The sequence below is a fragment of the Sciurus carolinensis genome, chromosome 5, assembly GCF_902686445.1.
Source record: "Sciurus carolinensis chromosome 5, mSciCar1.2, whole genome shotgun sequence".
NCBI lineage: Eukaryota > Metazoa > Chordata > Mammalia > Rodentia > Sciuridae > Sciurus > Sciurus carolinensis.
The window spans coordinates 93,925,065-93,938,418 of NC_062217.1; the positions used below are offsets into that span (position 1 = coordinate 93,925,065).

The 13,354-nt window shown below is 34.4% G+C and overlaps 1 protein-coding gene across 2 annotated transcripts in view; it reads left to right on the plus strand.

The window, feature by feature from the left end:
• Rnls (renalase, FAD dependent amine oxidase) overlaps nt 1–13,354 on the plus strand; it is a 309,420-nt gene that overhangs the window by 621 nt on the left and 295,445 nt on the right. For both annotated transcript variants that reach the window (XR_007108669.1, XM_047551997.1), the window contains exons 2-4: nt 596–701; nt 1,334–1,476; nt 7,399–7,557. Coding sequence is in view for 1 of the 2 variants with exons in the window: in XM_047551997.1 (XP_047407953.1) it covers nt 596–701; nt 1,334–1,476; nt 7,399–7,557 (408 nt within the window). In the remaining variant the exon portion in view is untranslated. The remainder of the gene's footprint in view (nt 1–595; nt 702–1,333; nt 1,477–7,398; nt 7,558–13,354) is intronic.

A 13,354-nucleotide genomic window follows, 5' to 3' on the forward strand; every position in this document is an offset into this window, starting at 1 on the left:
GGGCTTAGGCGGGATGCGGCTGACTCTGCCCAGTGAGGCCTGGGCGGATGGCCTGGAAGGCGCCCTCAAGGAGCTCGTAAGGCGCGGGCCTGCTCTGTTCCTAGTAAATGAACTTTTGCCTTCACCTGCCGGCTAATTGTAGCTTCCCCAGATTCCGAGCATCCCGAAGTGGCTGCCCATCCAGCATGCCTTTCCAAAAATCTAGTTTTCAAAATGCTGTCATTCTCATGACTCTTGATGTGAAAGAAAGGGCCCCGCTGATTCAACCATTGTGGCATTTCATCCGTCATTTTATATATACATCCATCCCTCATTCCTCCTTTTAATTCAAGTTAACATATGCACTAGAAGTGAGAGACACTACTGCGTTACTCAACTCCTGTTCTCTCTCCCCCGCCCGTTAAAAAAAACCTCACAGTGACCACATTGTCCGTTAACTGCTTTATGACAATGTTAGATGACAAAGACTTCAACTTAAAATAATTTTTGAAAACATATTTGTAAAGAAATTCATTTGGGGTAACCTGGGATGAATTGCATTACTTTCAAAAGCCTCTTTCTAGTACACTGACATTTACCTGTGGATTAATTCAAGGGGGAAGAATGACTACTGCCAGCAGTCCTCATAATCCACAGTGCACAGCTGATTTGGGTGCTCAGTATATCACCTGCACTCCTCATTATGCCAAAAAACACCAAACGTAAGTTAGTTGCAAGGGATGGAATCAGTTTTAGTACTTGAATGCTATAAAAGGACACAAATCATTTATTCTTAACACATTTTAAAAATGTCTATTGTAGAAATGATTATGATATTGTCATTGTTAATGATATTAGCTGTAAAATGTTCACTAAAGTAGGAAACTGCAAAATACCACCCTCACAGGGCTGATATGAAGATTAGGTAAGATGATACATGGAACAAATAAAGGGCTTAATAATAATAATAACTATTGTTAGCCTTCAGGCAGAGGGAAAATATCTGAGATGGAAGTCAATCTTAACAAAATTGAAAGTTGGTGTGCTAAATACTTTTCTACTTTATTTTCTTTGACTAATTTTGAGTTATGTGGAGAAATAGGCCTTCAGCTAATATTAGCAAAAGCTCTATGAATTCTCAAAACATTTCTGTTCTTCACCTGAATTGCAAGTTTTATTTAATACAAAATATACAGTGAATTGCTAATATGAAGATTCCTAGTTATGATTTGCAATTATCTCTAAAAATTCTTGAAAGAAAATATAGTATTGCAGAGCTAATCATAGTGGGTACTTACATATATATATTTATATATGTAACATATATATATATATATATATTGATTTATTTCAGTTTTTATGATGAACTGTTAGCCCATGGCATTTTGAAGCTTCTAACCTCTCCTATTGAAGGAATGATGATGAAAGAAGGAGACTTTAATTTTGTGGCACCTCAAGGAGTTTCTTCAATTATTAAGCATTACTTGAAAGAATCAGGTAGGAATTGATTTTCTTTTGGCATTTTAAAATAAAAGCTCTTTGTACAGTTAAATACTAATACCATTCAGAAAATTATAAATAGATACTCTTCTATTTGCCACTCAGTAGCTAGTCTTTCTTCTCCTAAAATAATACTGGTGACAGTTTTCAGTGTATACTTGCAGAAAAATGTTTGTGCCTTCAATCTTTGAGCTACATGACTATTTATTTAGCATTAGTTTATGTTTATATTTGTTTATTTATATTGTATATACAAAGAGTGCTATTTTACATAAACTATTCTGTACCTTGTTTGGTTCATATCTACAATCTGTTTTCATTTTAGCAAATTCAGTGTGCTTTGCTTTCTTTAGTTAATATTCATATTATATGGTATATGGGTACCATCATTTATTTAAAAATTAACTTTCTGTTAAATATTTGGGCTGTTTGTAGGTGGGAGATTGTTTTGGTTTTTGCTTATACAAACATTGGTGCATGTCTAACCTTTATATACCTTTGAAAGCATATTTGCAATAATGTATGATGAAGACCAAAATACTAATTATTGTAGAAATAAGTATATGAAGAAAAACAAATTTTCAGCCATTGTCTTTCCTTAGTGATCTTGAATTGGGAATTAGCTGAATTATTATTTTGTTTAGAGAAACAGATTTAAAATTCAAACAAAACAACTATGTGGAGCACTATTTTCATTTTTAATTTAAGTTGTACTAATATTGTTCTTAAGGAATATATCATCAATAGTAATGTGAATGCCTGTTTCCTGACATCTGAGTATAATGGAAATTTTAAATTTTTGCTAACATCATAGGCTTAAAAATTGTGTCTCTTTGTAGTTTTAATTTATATTTCCTTAGTTATGTGAGTATATTCATTTTATTCATTTTTTGTTTTGTCAACCATATCTTTGCACTATTTTCTATGAATGTTTTATGCATAATCTTTGCCCATTTTCTACTAGAATTTTCATTTATTCCTTATACATTTTATTAGTGATTTTGAATATTTTTAAAAAATAAAGTAGAACTTTCCTTGGATAATAAATGATTTGTTTTTCTAAACAAAATAAGGTTTCTTAACAAATGATAATTCAGTTAATTTTCTAATTCAAGATCACTAAAGAAGGGTATAAGCTGAGAATTTGTTTTGCTTCATATGCTATTTCTAGGATAATTACTATTTTGGTTTTCCTCATCAAATATTGCTTATTGAGAACCCTAACAATCCTTGATACTGAGCATGAGAGAAGTCAGTGAGATTGAATATACAACAGCAGAGCATAATAAATATCATTCTGTGTTAGACCTTTTCTCTATTAAAGACTCAGACTGTGGTGGTTTATTAGTCAGAGTTGTCCAGAAAAACAGAACTAATAGAATATACCATTGGCTCTCCATATCTGTAGATTCTGTATCTGTGAATTCAACTAACATCAGATCAAAAATACTGAAACAATTGCAGAAAGTTCCAAAAAACAAAACTAGAATTTGCTGCATACTAAATTCTATGCTGAACCCATGAGAATGAAGTGATATATAGTCATACCCTGGTGTAGACTCCTGTCATTTCATAGATCCTTAGTCTCTCTCCAGCAGTAATTGAGCATTGTTAGCCTTGTATCTTATCCATGTACTATGTAGTTAGACCTATGAGGGTTGCATCTGTTCAGAACATGCACAGATTTTTTTTCTTGACATTATTCCTCAAACAATATAATACAACAGATATTTACATAACATGTATAATGTATTTGGTATTATAAGTATCTAGAGATGATTTAAAGTGTTCAGAAGGATGTGAATAAGTAATATACAAATACTGTTCCTTTTTATATAAGGGAATTGAGCATCTGTGAACTGTGTTATCTTGGTGAAGGTGGGGTCATGGAACAAATTCACTGAGGGATGACCTTGTATATACATGCGTTCAGGCATACATATATACTGAAAGAGAGGGATTTACTATATGAAATTTGCTCACATGATTATGGAGGCTAGCAAGTCCCAAGATTGGATGGGTAGGCCAGCAAGTAGACACTAGAAGAGCTGATGGTGCAGTTCTAATCTGAAGACTGGCAGGCTCAACACTCAAGAGGAGCTAGTGCTTCAGTTCTAGTCTGAAGTGGAGGGAGGGGGGACTCTATGACATAATTCCAAGGCTATCAGGCAAGAATTCTCTTTTACCTGGGAGGGGTGAACTTTTTTGTCCTATTTAGTGCTTCAACTGATTGAATGAGGCTCATCTACATTAGAGAGGACAATCTGCTTTACTCTGATTTTAAACCCGATATCATCTTAAAAACAGAGAAAAAAACAAAAATTAAAAAACACTCACAGAAATACCCATCAAATATGTGGGCACTCCATGACCCAAACTGACACATCAAATTAACCATCACAAATAATGACACCGTTTTTACATTTTGTAGAATGTCACCATCAGCTTTATATAGTACCACCATATCATTGTTAAAATCATTTCCATCATGATTTTTGCTTGATCCATTAGATGTGTGTATTTATTGAAATCCTGAAGTATTTAGTAACAGCATTATATATGCATGCATGTACATCCTTTCATTCAGTAAACATTTATTGAGTGCTTAAAATGCCAGACATGTTTAAGTACCCATGATAGAAGAGCTGAAGTCCTATTCTTATAAGAGCTGATTTTTCTGATAGAAGAACATTTCTTAAATACTTTGTACCTACTACCCTATTTCATTAGATGTTTGGGGAATTATATGTTCCCCAATTTATCTTCCAATTTTGCTTTGGAAACTCTTGAGAGAAGAAATTTTTTTTTTTTTGTTTGTACTGGGGATTAAACCCATGGGCCCTCTATCACTAAGCCAATTCCTAGCCCTTTTACTTTTTATTTTGAGACAAGATCTTGCTAAGTTACCTGGGATGGCCTCCAACTTGTGATCCTCTTCTTTCATCATCCCAAGCAGCTGGCATTAAGGTGTGTGCAAGTCTTTGTAGCTCACACAGAATGTAACGGTATCTTGTACATGGTAGGCATGGTGATACAGATTATTAATATGGATATTTTATATAAATAGCATATATTTTAGGTTGATGTATATTAGATGACTATCAGTTCTCATTTAACCAATTTTTAGTAAAAACCTATTTATATTTTCAATTTGTATAATACAACCTCTTGGGAAAGTAAGCTCTATAAATTTTATCATTATATAAAATGTTACTATTTATTTCAAAAAGTAATTTTTTTAATAAAAGAAGTATGTACTCCTGGTAGAAAATTTGGTCACTTTATTTTATTTACCTTTGTATCAGGATTGAACCCAGGGGTGCTTAACCACCAAGCCACATCACCCGTTTTTTTTTTTTTTTTTTTTTTTTTTTGAGACAGGGTCTCACTAAGTTGTTTAGGGCCTCACTAAGTTGCTGAGGCTAGTTTTGAACCTGCGATCCTTCTGCCTCAGCCTCCCAAGTTGCTGGGATTACAGGTGTATGCCACTGCTCCCAGCTAGAAAATTTGATCATTTTAACTGGGGAGTAGTGAATGAGAGAGAAATTGGTAAGAGATGAAGCATAGGATTAAGACAGGGCCAGGTGAAAAAGACTTTGTAAGCCATATTAAAGATTGTACACTTTAAGTGCAGTGGGAAGCTGTTCACCAATTTTATGCAAGGAGTTTATGCATGAACAGGGTTACTAAACTCAGAAGTGCCTCAAGAGAATTTATGTGATTTTCTATTTTAAAATGGAAGTTTCCAGTACCAATCAATTTTAACATGTGGTCTTTTATGAAAATTATTAATTACTTTCATGAGGAAATGCCTCTTTCCTAGAAACTCTAAGCCTAGCAGCTGAAAAGGTAAAACTTCCTGGTTAATAAGATTTCCCCTGCCTCTTGGGAAATCTTTGGGGTGGTTTTGATACATGTAGTGTTAGATTTAGGTTTCTTGATCTACCTTAGTGGTTTTTCACACGTCAGCATGTATTGTAGATAACCTGTCTTGGGGGGATTGTTAAACACAGATTGCTGGACCTAATCCCTGGATTTCTGATTTGGTATTGTTGGGCCAGGGTCTAAGGATGTACATTTCTAGTTTCTAGGTATGGTTAATGCTGCTGTCTTAGAGAAGCACTAGTATACACCTTGTGGTCACTATGATTCAATTCCAAGACACTTAGCTGGGGCATGGAGAATTTTCCAGGCCCGTGAACTTTAATCTCTTTTAAACACTCACATACCACTACCAGTAATGACAACATAATGCTTTTTTCAAAGGACTGTTTTGTGAAAACATAAATAAAACAGAATCAGTTGATTTTATTGAGGTCATGGGCTGAGTGAGGTAAGTGGGGTGAGACATCTTTAATAAATAAAGCAACACTCTGGGTTGAGTAATGGAGATGGGGAATGAGAGTTGAAAGCACTAATTATTTGTGCCTTCCCCAAGTAGCTGCCTTGAAAAAATCCTCAGGCAAGTTAGAGAACAGTTCACAAGCCTTGCTTTATTCTTTACACAGACTGATGCTCAGTGCCTGAAATAGGAATTGACCCCTTGGCCTAGTTAGCACCATGTTCCTGATATTGGCATGTGACTTAAACAAATTTGAGTGCTTCCTGTACTGTAGCATTATTCAAGGAACAGTGGAAGAGGTAAAGGCATTTGAAATATGGAGATCTGACATGAAGGGACCTAGGGTATTAATGGATAGATAATACTCAGGATGATCAATACACAGCTAAAGCGTGCAGAAATCTTGATTCAATGTCAACATGAGTGGTAAAGGCAGTAATGGTTGAAGGACATCGGCAACAGGAAGGATTCCATTGAGTGATCTACAGAGTGGCTACAGGGGAAGCTTTGTGGACAAGGTTGTACTTGGATTTTGAGTGACTAGAAATGTGAAAAATCCCAGGTAATGATGAAAATGATGCTTTTTTTAAAAATTTTACTCATTCCATCTTCATTTCTTTCTTGTCTATACATGAGGCTGAATAAAATTGAATTTGTTTTTAAATCAAAAGTTTTTCCAAATGCTGGAATTTGAGATATTAGTGTAGTAAGCAGATTTAATGACTTAACAGTACTTTCAGTTTATGGTTCTTAATACATTCTTTTAAGCAAATATTCAGTAAATGCCTAGTCTGTGCCAAGGACTATGATATATATGCTTTATATAGAAACAAGCCTTTGTGGCTCATGGAAATTAGACATTAAAAGAGAAGAGTATATTAAACACAAATAATTAGGCAAATAGTTATTAAAATACTTTTATGATAAATGCTAAGAAGGGAAATGTGATGAGAAGATACTCAATGTTTCTACTATTCTGATTCTTCTTAATCAAGGAAACTGATCTGTTGATGAGGACTTGCATTTCTCCTATAGAGACCTTCATCAGGTCTTCAAGAGGGAGTATTAATTCCATTGATAGAAAATATTCTTCTTGCTATTACTAGTAAAAACTAATTACTAATACCTTTACTGGAATGTATATATACTTAGTTTGAAAAGATGATGAGCTTTAGAGTTGGCTGGTTATACTTCTGAATCATGGCATAATATTTCTTAATCTGTTTCCTCATCTGAAATAATTTGATATAGTGTGCATGAAGTACTAGGCATATAGTAGATAATGAAAGGTAGCTATACTTACTCCTCCTCTCCTACTGTTGTTTCACTACTATTATTGTTACTATTATTAATTGTAATAGTATTTTTTAAAATACAGGCACTTATTACAAGGATGTCAAGGAGGAAGAATTGCCAATACATTAGAAAGTAAGTAAAGAAAGAGAACACTGGGGACTATAGCAGACAAGTTTGAGTGTATTTTTTCACCAGAATGGATCCAATTTACCACTATTCACTTCTCCCTCATTCATATGGAAAATTCTGAGAATGTGAACATGATTTCTATTTTGGAGCAGGTGCAGAAGTCTACTTCAGACGGTGTGTGACCCAGATCAATCTGAGAAATGACAAGTGGGAAGTCGTCAGGGAAACAGGCTCCCCTGAGCAGTTTGATCTTGTTGTCCTCACCATGCCAGTTCCTCAGATTTTGCAACTTCAAGGTGACATTGTGAACTGTGAGTCTGCTTTGCTTTTTACCTACTCAGGGAGTGTGAATTTACTCTAATTCTCTTAGTGAAGGATACATTATAGATTCTATTGATTTCATGTCTTAAAAACTGCTTATGGCTCAGATTGTGATATTAGTCCTGCCAAAGTGAAACCCATATAATTGTTTTTTAATGAGTTAAAAGTTGAGCATTGTTCTTTATTATCCTTGCCTTTAAGAAGGCAACATTGTTGATGGATGTGCAGTGCTGTGGCCTAAAACAGTAATTTCTTTGTAAGCATCCTGGAGAAAACGAGGTTTTTAATGATATCAATTCTTATTTGAGTTGTCTCTTTTCCTATATTTTTGCTCTCTAGGTTACCCTCTATATATTTACTTCCATTTGAAGAAATTACCTAGCTTCATTGTGAAAGAAGCCTAGGAGAAGGGATGAGTGGGAGGATGGGGGAGGGGAGTAAATGATGGTGAAGGAGCTAAAATTATATTAAAAGAGCCAATATTATAATGAACTATAATTCAAAAGAAATTTCTTTGACTAAGGAAAGAAAAAACTGTTCTCTTGCTAAAAATAACAAAGGTATATTTTAAGCAGGAATATGATGGACTAGATAAGTAGAATATCGTATCTTATTTAGCAGTCACAATTTTATAAAATGGAATCAGTTGTCATGTAGAGAGTATGTATTTAAAGCATTGTAGATAATTTCTTTTACAAGTCCAATTTTTTTCTTTATCAACCTGAGAAATGACAAGTGGGAAGTCTCCTAAGAACAAGGCTCCTCTTAATTGTACTCATGATATCAGTTCTTGGTATCCTTAGGGGGCATGGACTTTAAGTTTCAAATTGCATTAATTGGTGCAGAGAAAGGAACTGTACAAAGGCTCAGTTGCTCCCTAAGAAATCTAGAATGTGTGAAAAAAGAAGATAAGGAACCTAGTGTGGAATGATCTTGTCACCACATACCATGTTTTTATGTCAACTTAGTCTAATTTTGCCATCTATCTCCTCAAAAGATCAACCTCAGTTTCATTCCAACACAGAAATGATGTGAGTCCTTCATTTTAAAATAAGGTTGTGTTCGTGAATTAACCCTTTCAAATTTCAGTATCTCTTCATTTGAAGCTGGTAAAATTGTTACATATGGTGATAATAGTTAATGAGTTACCACCAAATTTGATTTCATAATCAAATTTTGTAGTGCTATTAGTAGGTTCTGATAATTCTTTTTTTTTATTTTTTATTTTTTACATTTACATAGGGTAATGATGTTTATTTTTTTTTCCCTTCCCCCCCACCCCTCCCACCCCTCCCACCCCTCTTTTCCCTCTATACAGTCCTTCTTTCCTTCATTCTTACCGCTCTCCTTAGCCTAACTCTAAACCTAACCCTAAACCTAATGCTAACCCCTCCCAACCCCCATTATATGTCCTCATCCGCTTATCAGCGAGATCATTCGTCCTTTAGTTTTTTGAGATTGCCTTATCTCACTTAGCATGATATTCTCCAATTTCGTCCATTTGCCTACAAATGCCATAATTTTATCATTCTTCATTGCGGAGTAATATTCCATTGTATAAATATGCCACAGTTTCTTTATCCATTCATCAACTGAAGGGCATCTAGGTTGGTTCCACAATCTGGCTATGGTGAATTGAGCAGCAACGAACATTGATGGCTGTATCTCTGTAGTATGCTGATTTTAAGTCCTTTGGGTATAGGCCAAGGAGTGGGATAGCTGGGTCAAATGGTGTTTCCATTCCAAGCTTTCTGAGGAATCTCCACACTGCTTTCCAGAGTGGCTGCACTAATTTGCAACCCCACCAGCAATGTATGAGTGTTCCTTTTTCACCACATCCTCGCCAACACCTATTGTTGCTTGTATTCTTGATAATCGCCATTCTAATTGGGGTGAGATGAAATCTTAGGGTAGTTTTGATTTGCATTTCCCTTATTACTAGGGATGTTGAACATTTTTTCATACATCTGTTGATTACTTGTACATCTTCTTCTGTGAAGTGTCTGTTCATTTCCTTAGCCCATTTGTTGATTGGATTATTTGTATTCTTCGTATAGAGTTTTTTGAGTTCTTTATAGATTCTGGAAATTAGCGCTCTATCTGAGGTATGGTTGGCAAAGATATTCTCCCACTCCGTAGGCTCTCTCTTCACATTTCTGATAGTTTCCTTTGCTGAGAGAAAGCTTTTTAGTTTGAATCTATCCCAGTTGTTGATTCTTGCTTTTATTTCTTGTGCTATGGGAGTCCTGTTAAGGAAGTCTGATCCTAAGCCAACAAGCTGAAGATTTGGACCTACTTTTTCTTCTATAAGAGGCAGGGTCTCTGGTCTGATTCCGAGGTCCTTGATCCATTTTGAGTTGAGTTTTGTGTAGGGTGAGAGATAGGGGTTTAATTTCATTCTGTTGCATATGGTTTTCCAGTTTTCCCAGCACCATTTGTTGAAGAGTCTATCTTTTCTCCATTGCATATTTTTGGAACCTTTGTCTAGTATGAGAAAATTGTATTTATTTGGGTTTGTGTCCATGTCCTCTATTCTGTACCATTGATCTACGTGTCTATTTTGGTACCAATACCATGCCGTTTTTGTTACTATTGCTTTGTAGTAGAGTTGAAGATCTGGTATTGCAATACCCCCTGCTTCGCTCTTGCTACTGAGGATTGCTTTAGCTATTCTGGGTTTTTTATTCTTCCAGATGAATTTCATAATTGCTTGCTCTATTTCTGCAAGGTACATCATTGGGATTTTAATTGGAATTGCATTGAATCTGTATAGCACTTTAGGTAGTATAGCCATTTTGACAATATTAATTCTTCCTATCCAGGAACATGGGAGATCTTTCCATCTTCTAAGGTTTTCTTGAATTTCTTTCTTTAGTGTTCTGTAGTTCTCATTGTAGAGGTCTTTCACCTCTTTTGTGAGATTGATTCCCAAGTATTTTATTTTTTTCGATGCTATTGTGAATGGGGTAGTTTTCCTAATTTCTCTTTCTGAAGATTCATCACTTATGTATAAAAATGCATTGGATTTATGAGCATTGATCTTGTAACCTGCTACTTTACTGAATTCACTTATGAGTTCTAAAAGTTTTCTGGTGGAATTTCCAGGTTCCTCTAAATATAGAATCATGTCATCAGCGAACAGGGATAGTTTGAGTTCTTCTTTTCCTATTCGTATCCCTTTAATTTCTTTGGTTTGTCTGATTGCTCTGGCTAGAGTCTCAAGGACGATGTTGAATAGAAGCGGTGAAAGAAGGCATCCCTGCCTTGTTCCAGTTTTTAGGGGGAACGCTTTCAGTTTTTCACCATTTAGAATGATATTAGCCATGGGCTTAGCGTAGATTGCCTTTATAATGTTTAGGAATGTTCCCACTACCCCAATTTTTTCTAGTGTTTTGAGCATGAAGGGATGCTGTATTTTATCGAATGCTTTTTCTGCATCTATTGAAATAATCATGTGATTCTTAACTTTAAGTCTGTTGATATGGTGAATGACATTTATTGATTTCCAAATGTTGAACCAACCTTGCATCCCTGGGATAAAACCCACTTGATCGTGGTGCACTATCTTTTTAATATATATTTGTATGCGATTTGCTAAAATTTTGTTGACAATTTTTGCGTCCATGTTCATTAAGGATATTGGTCTGAAATTTTCTTTCCTCGATGTGTCTCTGTCTGGTTTAGGTATCAGGGTGATACTGGCTTCATAGAATGAGTTTGGGAGGGTTCCCTCCTCTTCTATTTCATGGAATACTTTGAGGAGTATTGGAATGAGCTCTTCTTTAAATGTTTTATAGAACTCGGCTGAGAACCCATCTGGTCCCGGACTTTTCTTTGTTGGTAGGCTTTTGATGACCTCTTCTATTTCATTGCTTGAAATTGGTTTATTTAAGTTGTGTATGTCCTCCTCGTTCAGTTTAGGTAATTCATATGTCTCTAGAAATTTGTTGATGTCTTCGAGGTTTTCTGTTTTGTTGGAGTATAGATTTTCGAAATAGCTTCTAATTATGTTTTGTATTTCACTCATGTCTGTTGTGATGTTTCCTTGTTCATTCCGAATTTTAGTAATTTGAGTTTTCTCCCTCTTTCTCTTTGTTAGTGTGGCTAAGGGTTTATCAATTTTATTTATTTTTTCAAAAAACCAACTATTTATTTTGTTAATTTTTCCAATTGTTTCTTTTGTTTCGATTTCGTTGATTTCGGCTCTGATTTTAACTATTTCCTGTCTTCTACTACTTTTGGCATTGGTCTGCTCTTCTTTTTCTAGTGCTTTGAGCTGTAGTGTTAAGTCGTTTATTTGTTGATTTCTACTTCTTTTTTTGAATGCACCCCATGAAATAAATCTTCCTCTAAGTACTGCTTTCATAGTGTCCCAGAGATTTTGATATGATGTGTCTTTGTTCTCGTTTACTTCTAAGAATTTTTTTATTTCCCTCCTGATGTCTTCTGTTATCCATTCATCATATAATAGTGTATTATTTAATCTCCAGGTATTGGAGAAGTTTCTGTTTTTTATTCTGTCATTTATTTCTAATTTCAATCCATTATGATCTGATAGAGTACAAGGTAGTATCTCTATCTTCTTGTATTTGCTAACAGTAGCTTTGTGGCATAAAATATGGTCTATTTTAGAGAAGGATCCATGTGCTGCTGAGAAGAAAGTGTATTCGTTCTTTGTTGGATGGTATATTCTATATATGTCTGTTAAGTCTAAATTGCTGATTGTGTTGTTGAGATCTATAGTTTCTTTATTCAATTTTTGTTTGGAAGATCTATCCAGTGGTGAGAGAGGTGTGTTAAAATCGCCTAGTATGATTGTGTTGTGGTCTATTTGATTAGGTTCTGATAATTCTTGATATTTATTTCTAATCATCTACTGGGGAATACTATTGAGTACAGAGAATTATTATTCAGTAGATTTAATATGCTGATTAGAATTTGCAAATTAAGGTAGGGCATTGTTAAAAGTCATTCTCCAATTATGCACTGTGTGTTTATAGGCTTTATATGTTTTATATTTATATATGGTTTGTATGTTTCAGAAATATTTTGAACTATGATATTTTTATTTGAAAATATTTTGCTTTGTTAATTAATATCTAGGTAATAAAAAACAATATTTAAATAGTGACAATTAGTAGATTGGTCTGTAAAAATATTATGATTTTATAGGTCAAAATGGTGATAAATTGACAATTTCATGTATCCAACCAAAGTTCTGTATATACATATTTTAATATCTTTAGATGTTGATAGACCTTTATTTTATTCATTTATTTATATGTGGTGCTGAGAATTGAACCCAGTACCCAAAGAAAAATAATGATTAAAGCCACTAATTAGTGATGTAGATCTGAAAGTTTTCTAGGATTATGAAAACTACTTTATGTGCTTCTCTTTTGATATGTTATTTCTAATTACAATGCTATTCAAAATTTTTATGAAGTGTTAAGACTTTAATATCCCAATCTTTAAATTTGTGTTACTTTTATCCTTTATTAAGTCTTTGAGTGTTACAATTGGTTTGTCAATATTCACTTTAGATATTAACCTTTTTAAATTTTTTTTTAGTACAAAATGTGTAGTGGCAAGAGTGCATGTTAGATTTTATTGCTGGGTCTAGTGACCCATGCTTGTAATACCAGCAACTCGAGAGGCTAAGGCAGGAGGATCTCAAGTTTGAGGCCATCCTTAGCAACTTAGCAAGACCCTAAGCAACTTATCAAGACCCTGTCTCAAAATAAAAAATAAAAAGGGCTGGGATGTGGCTTGGTGGTTAAGCACTCT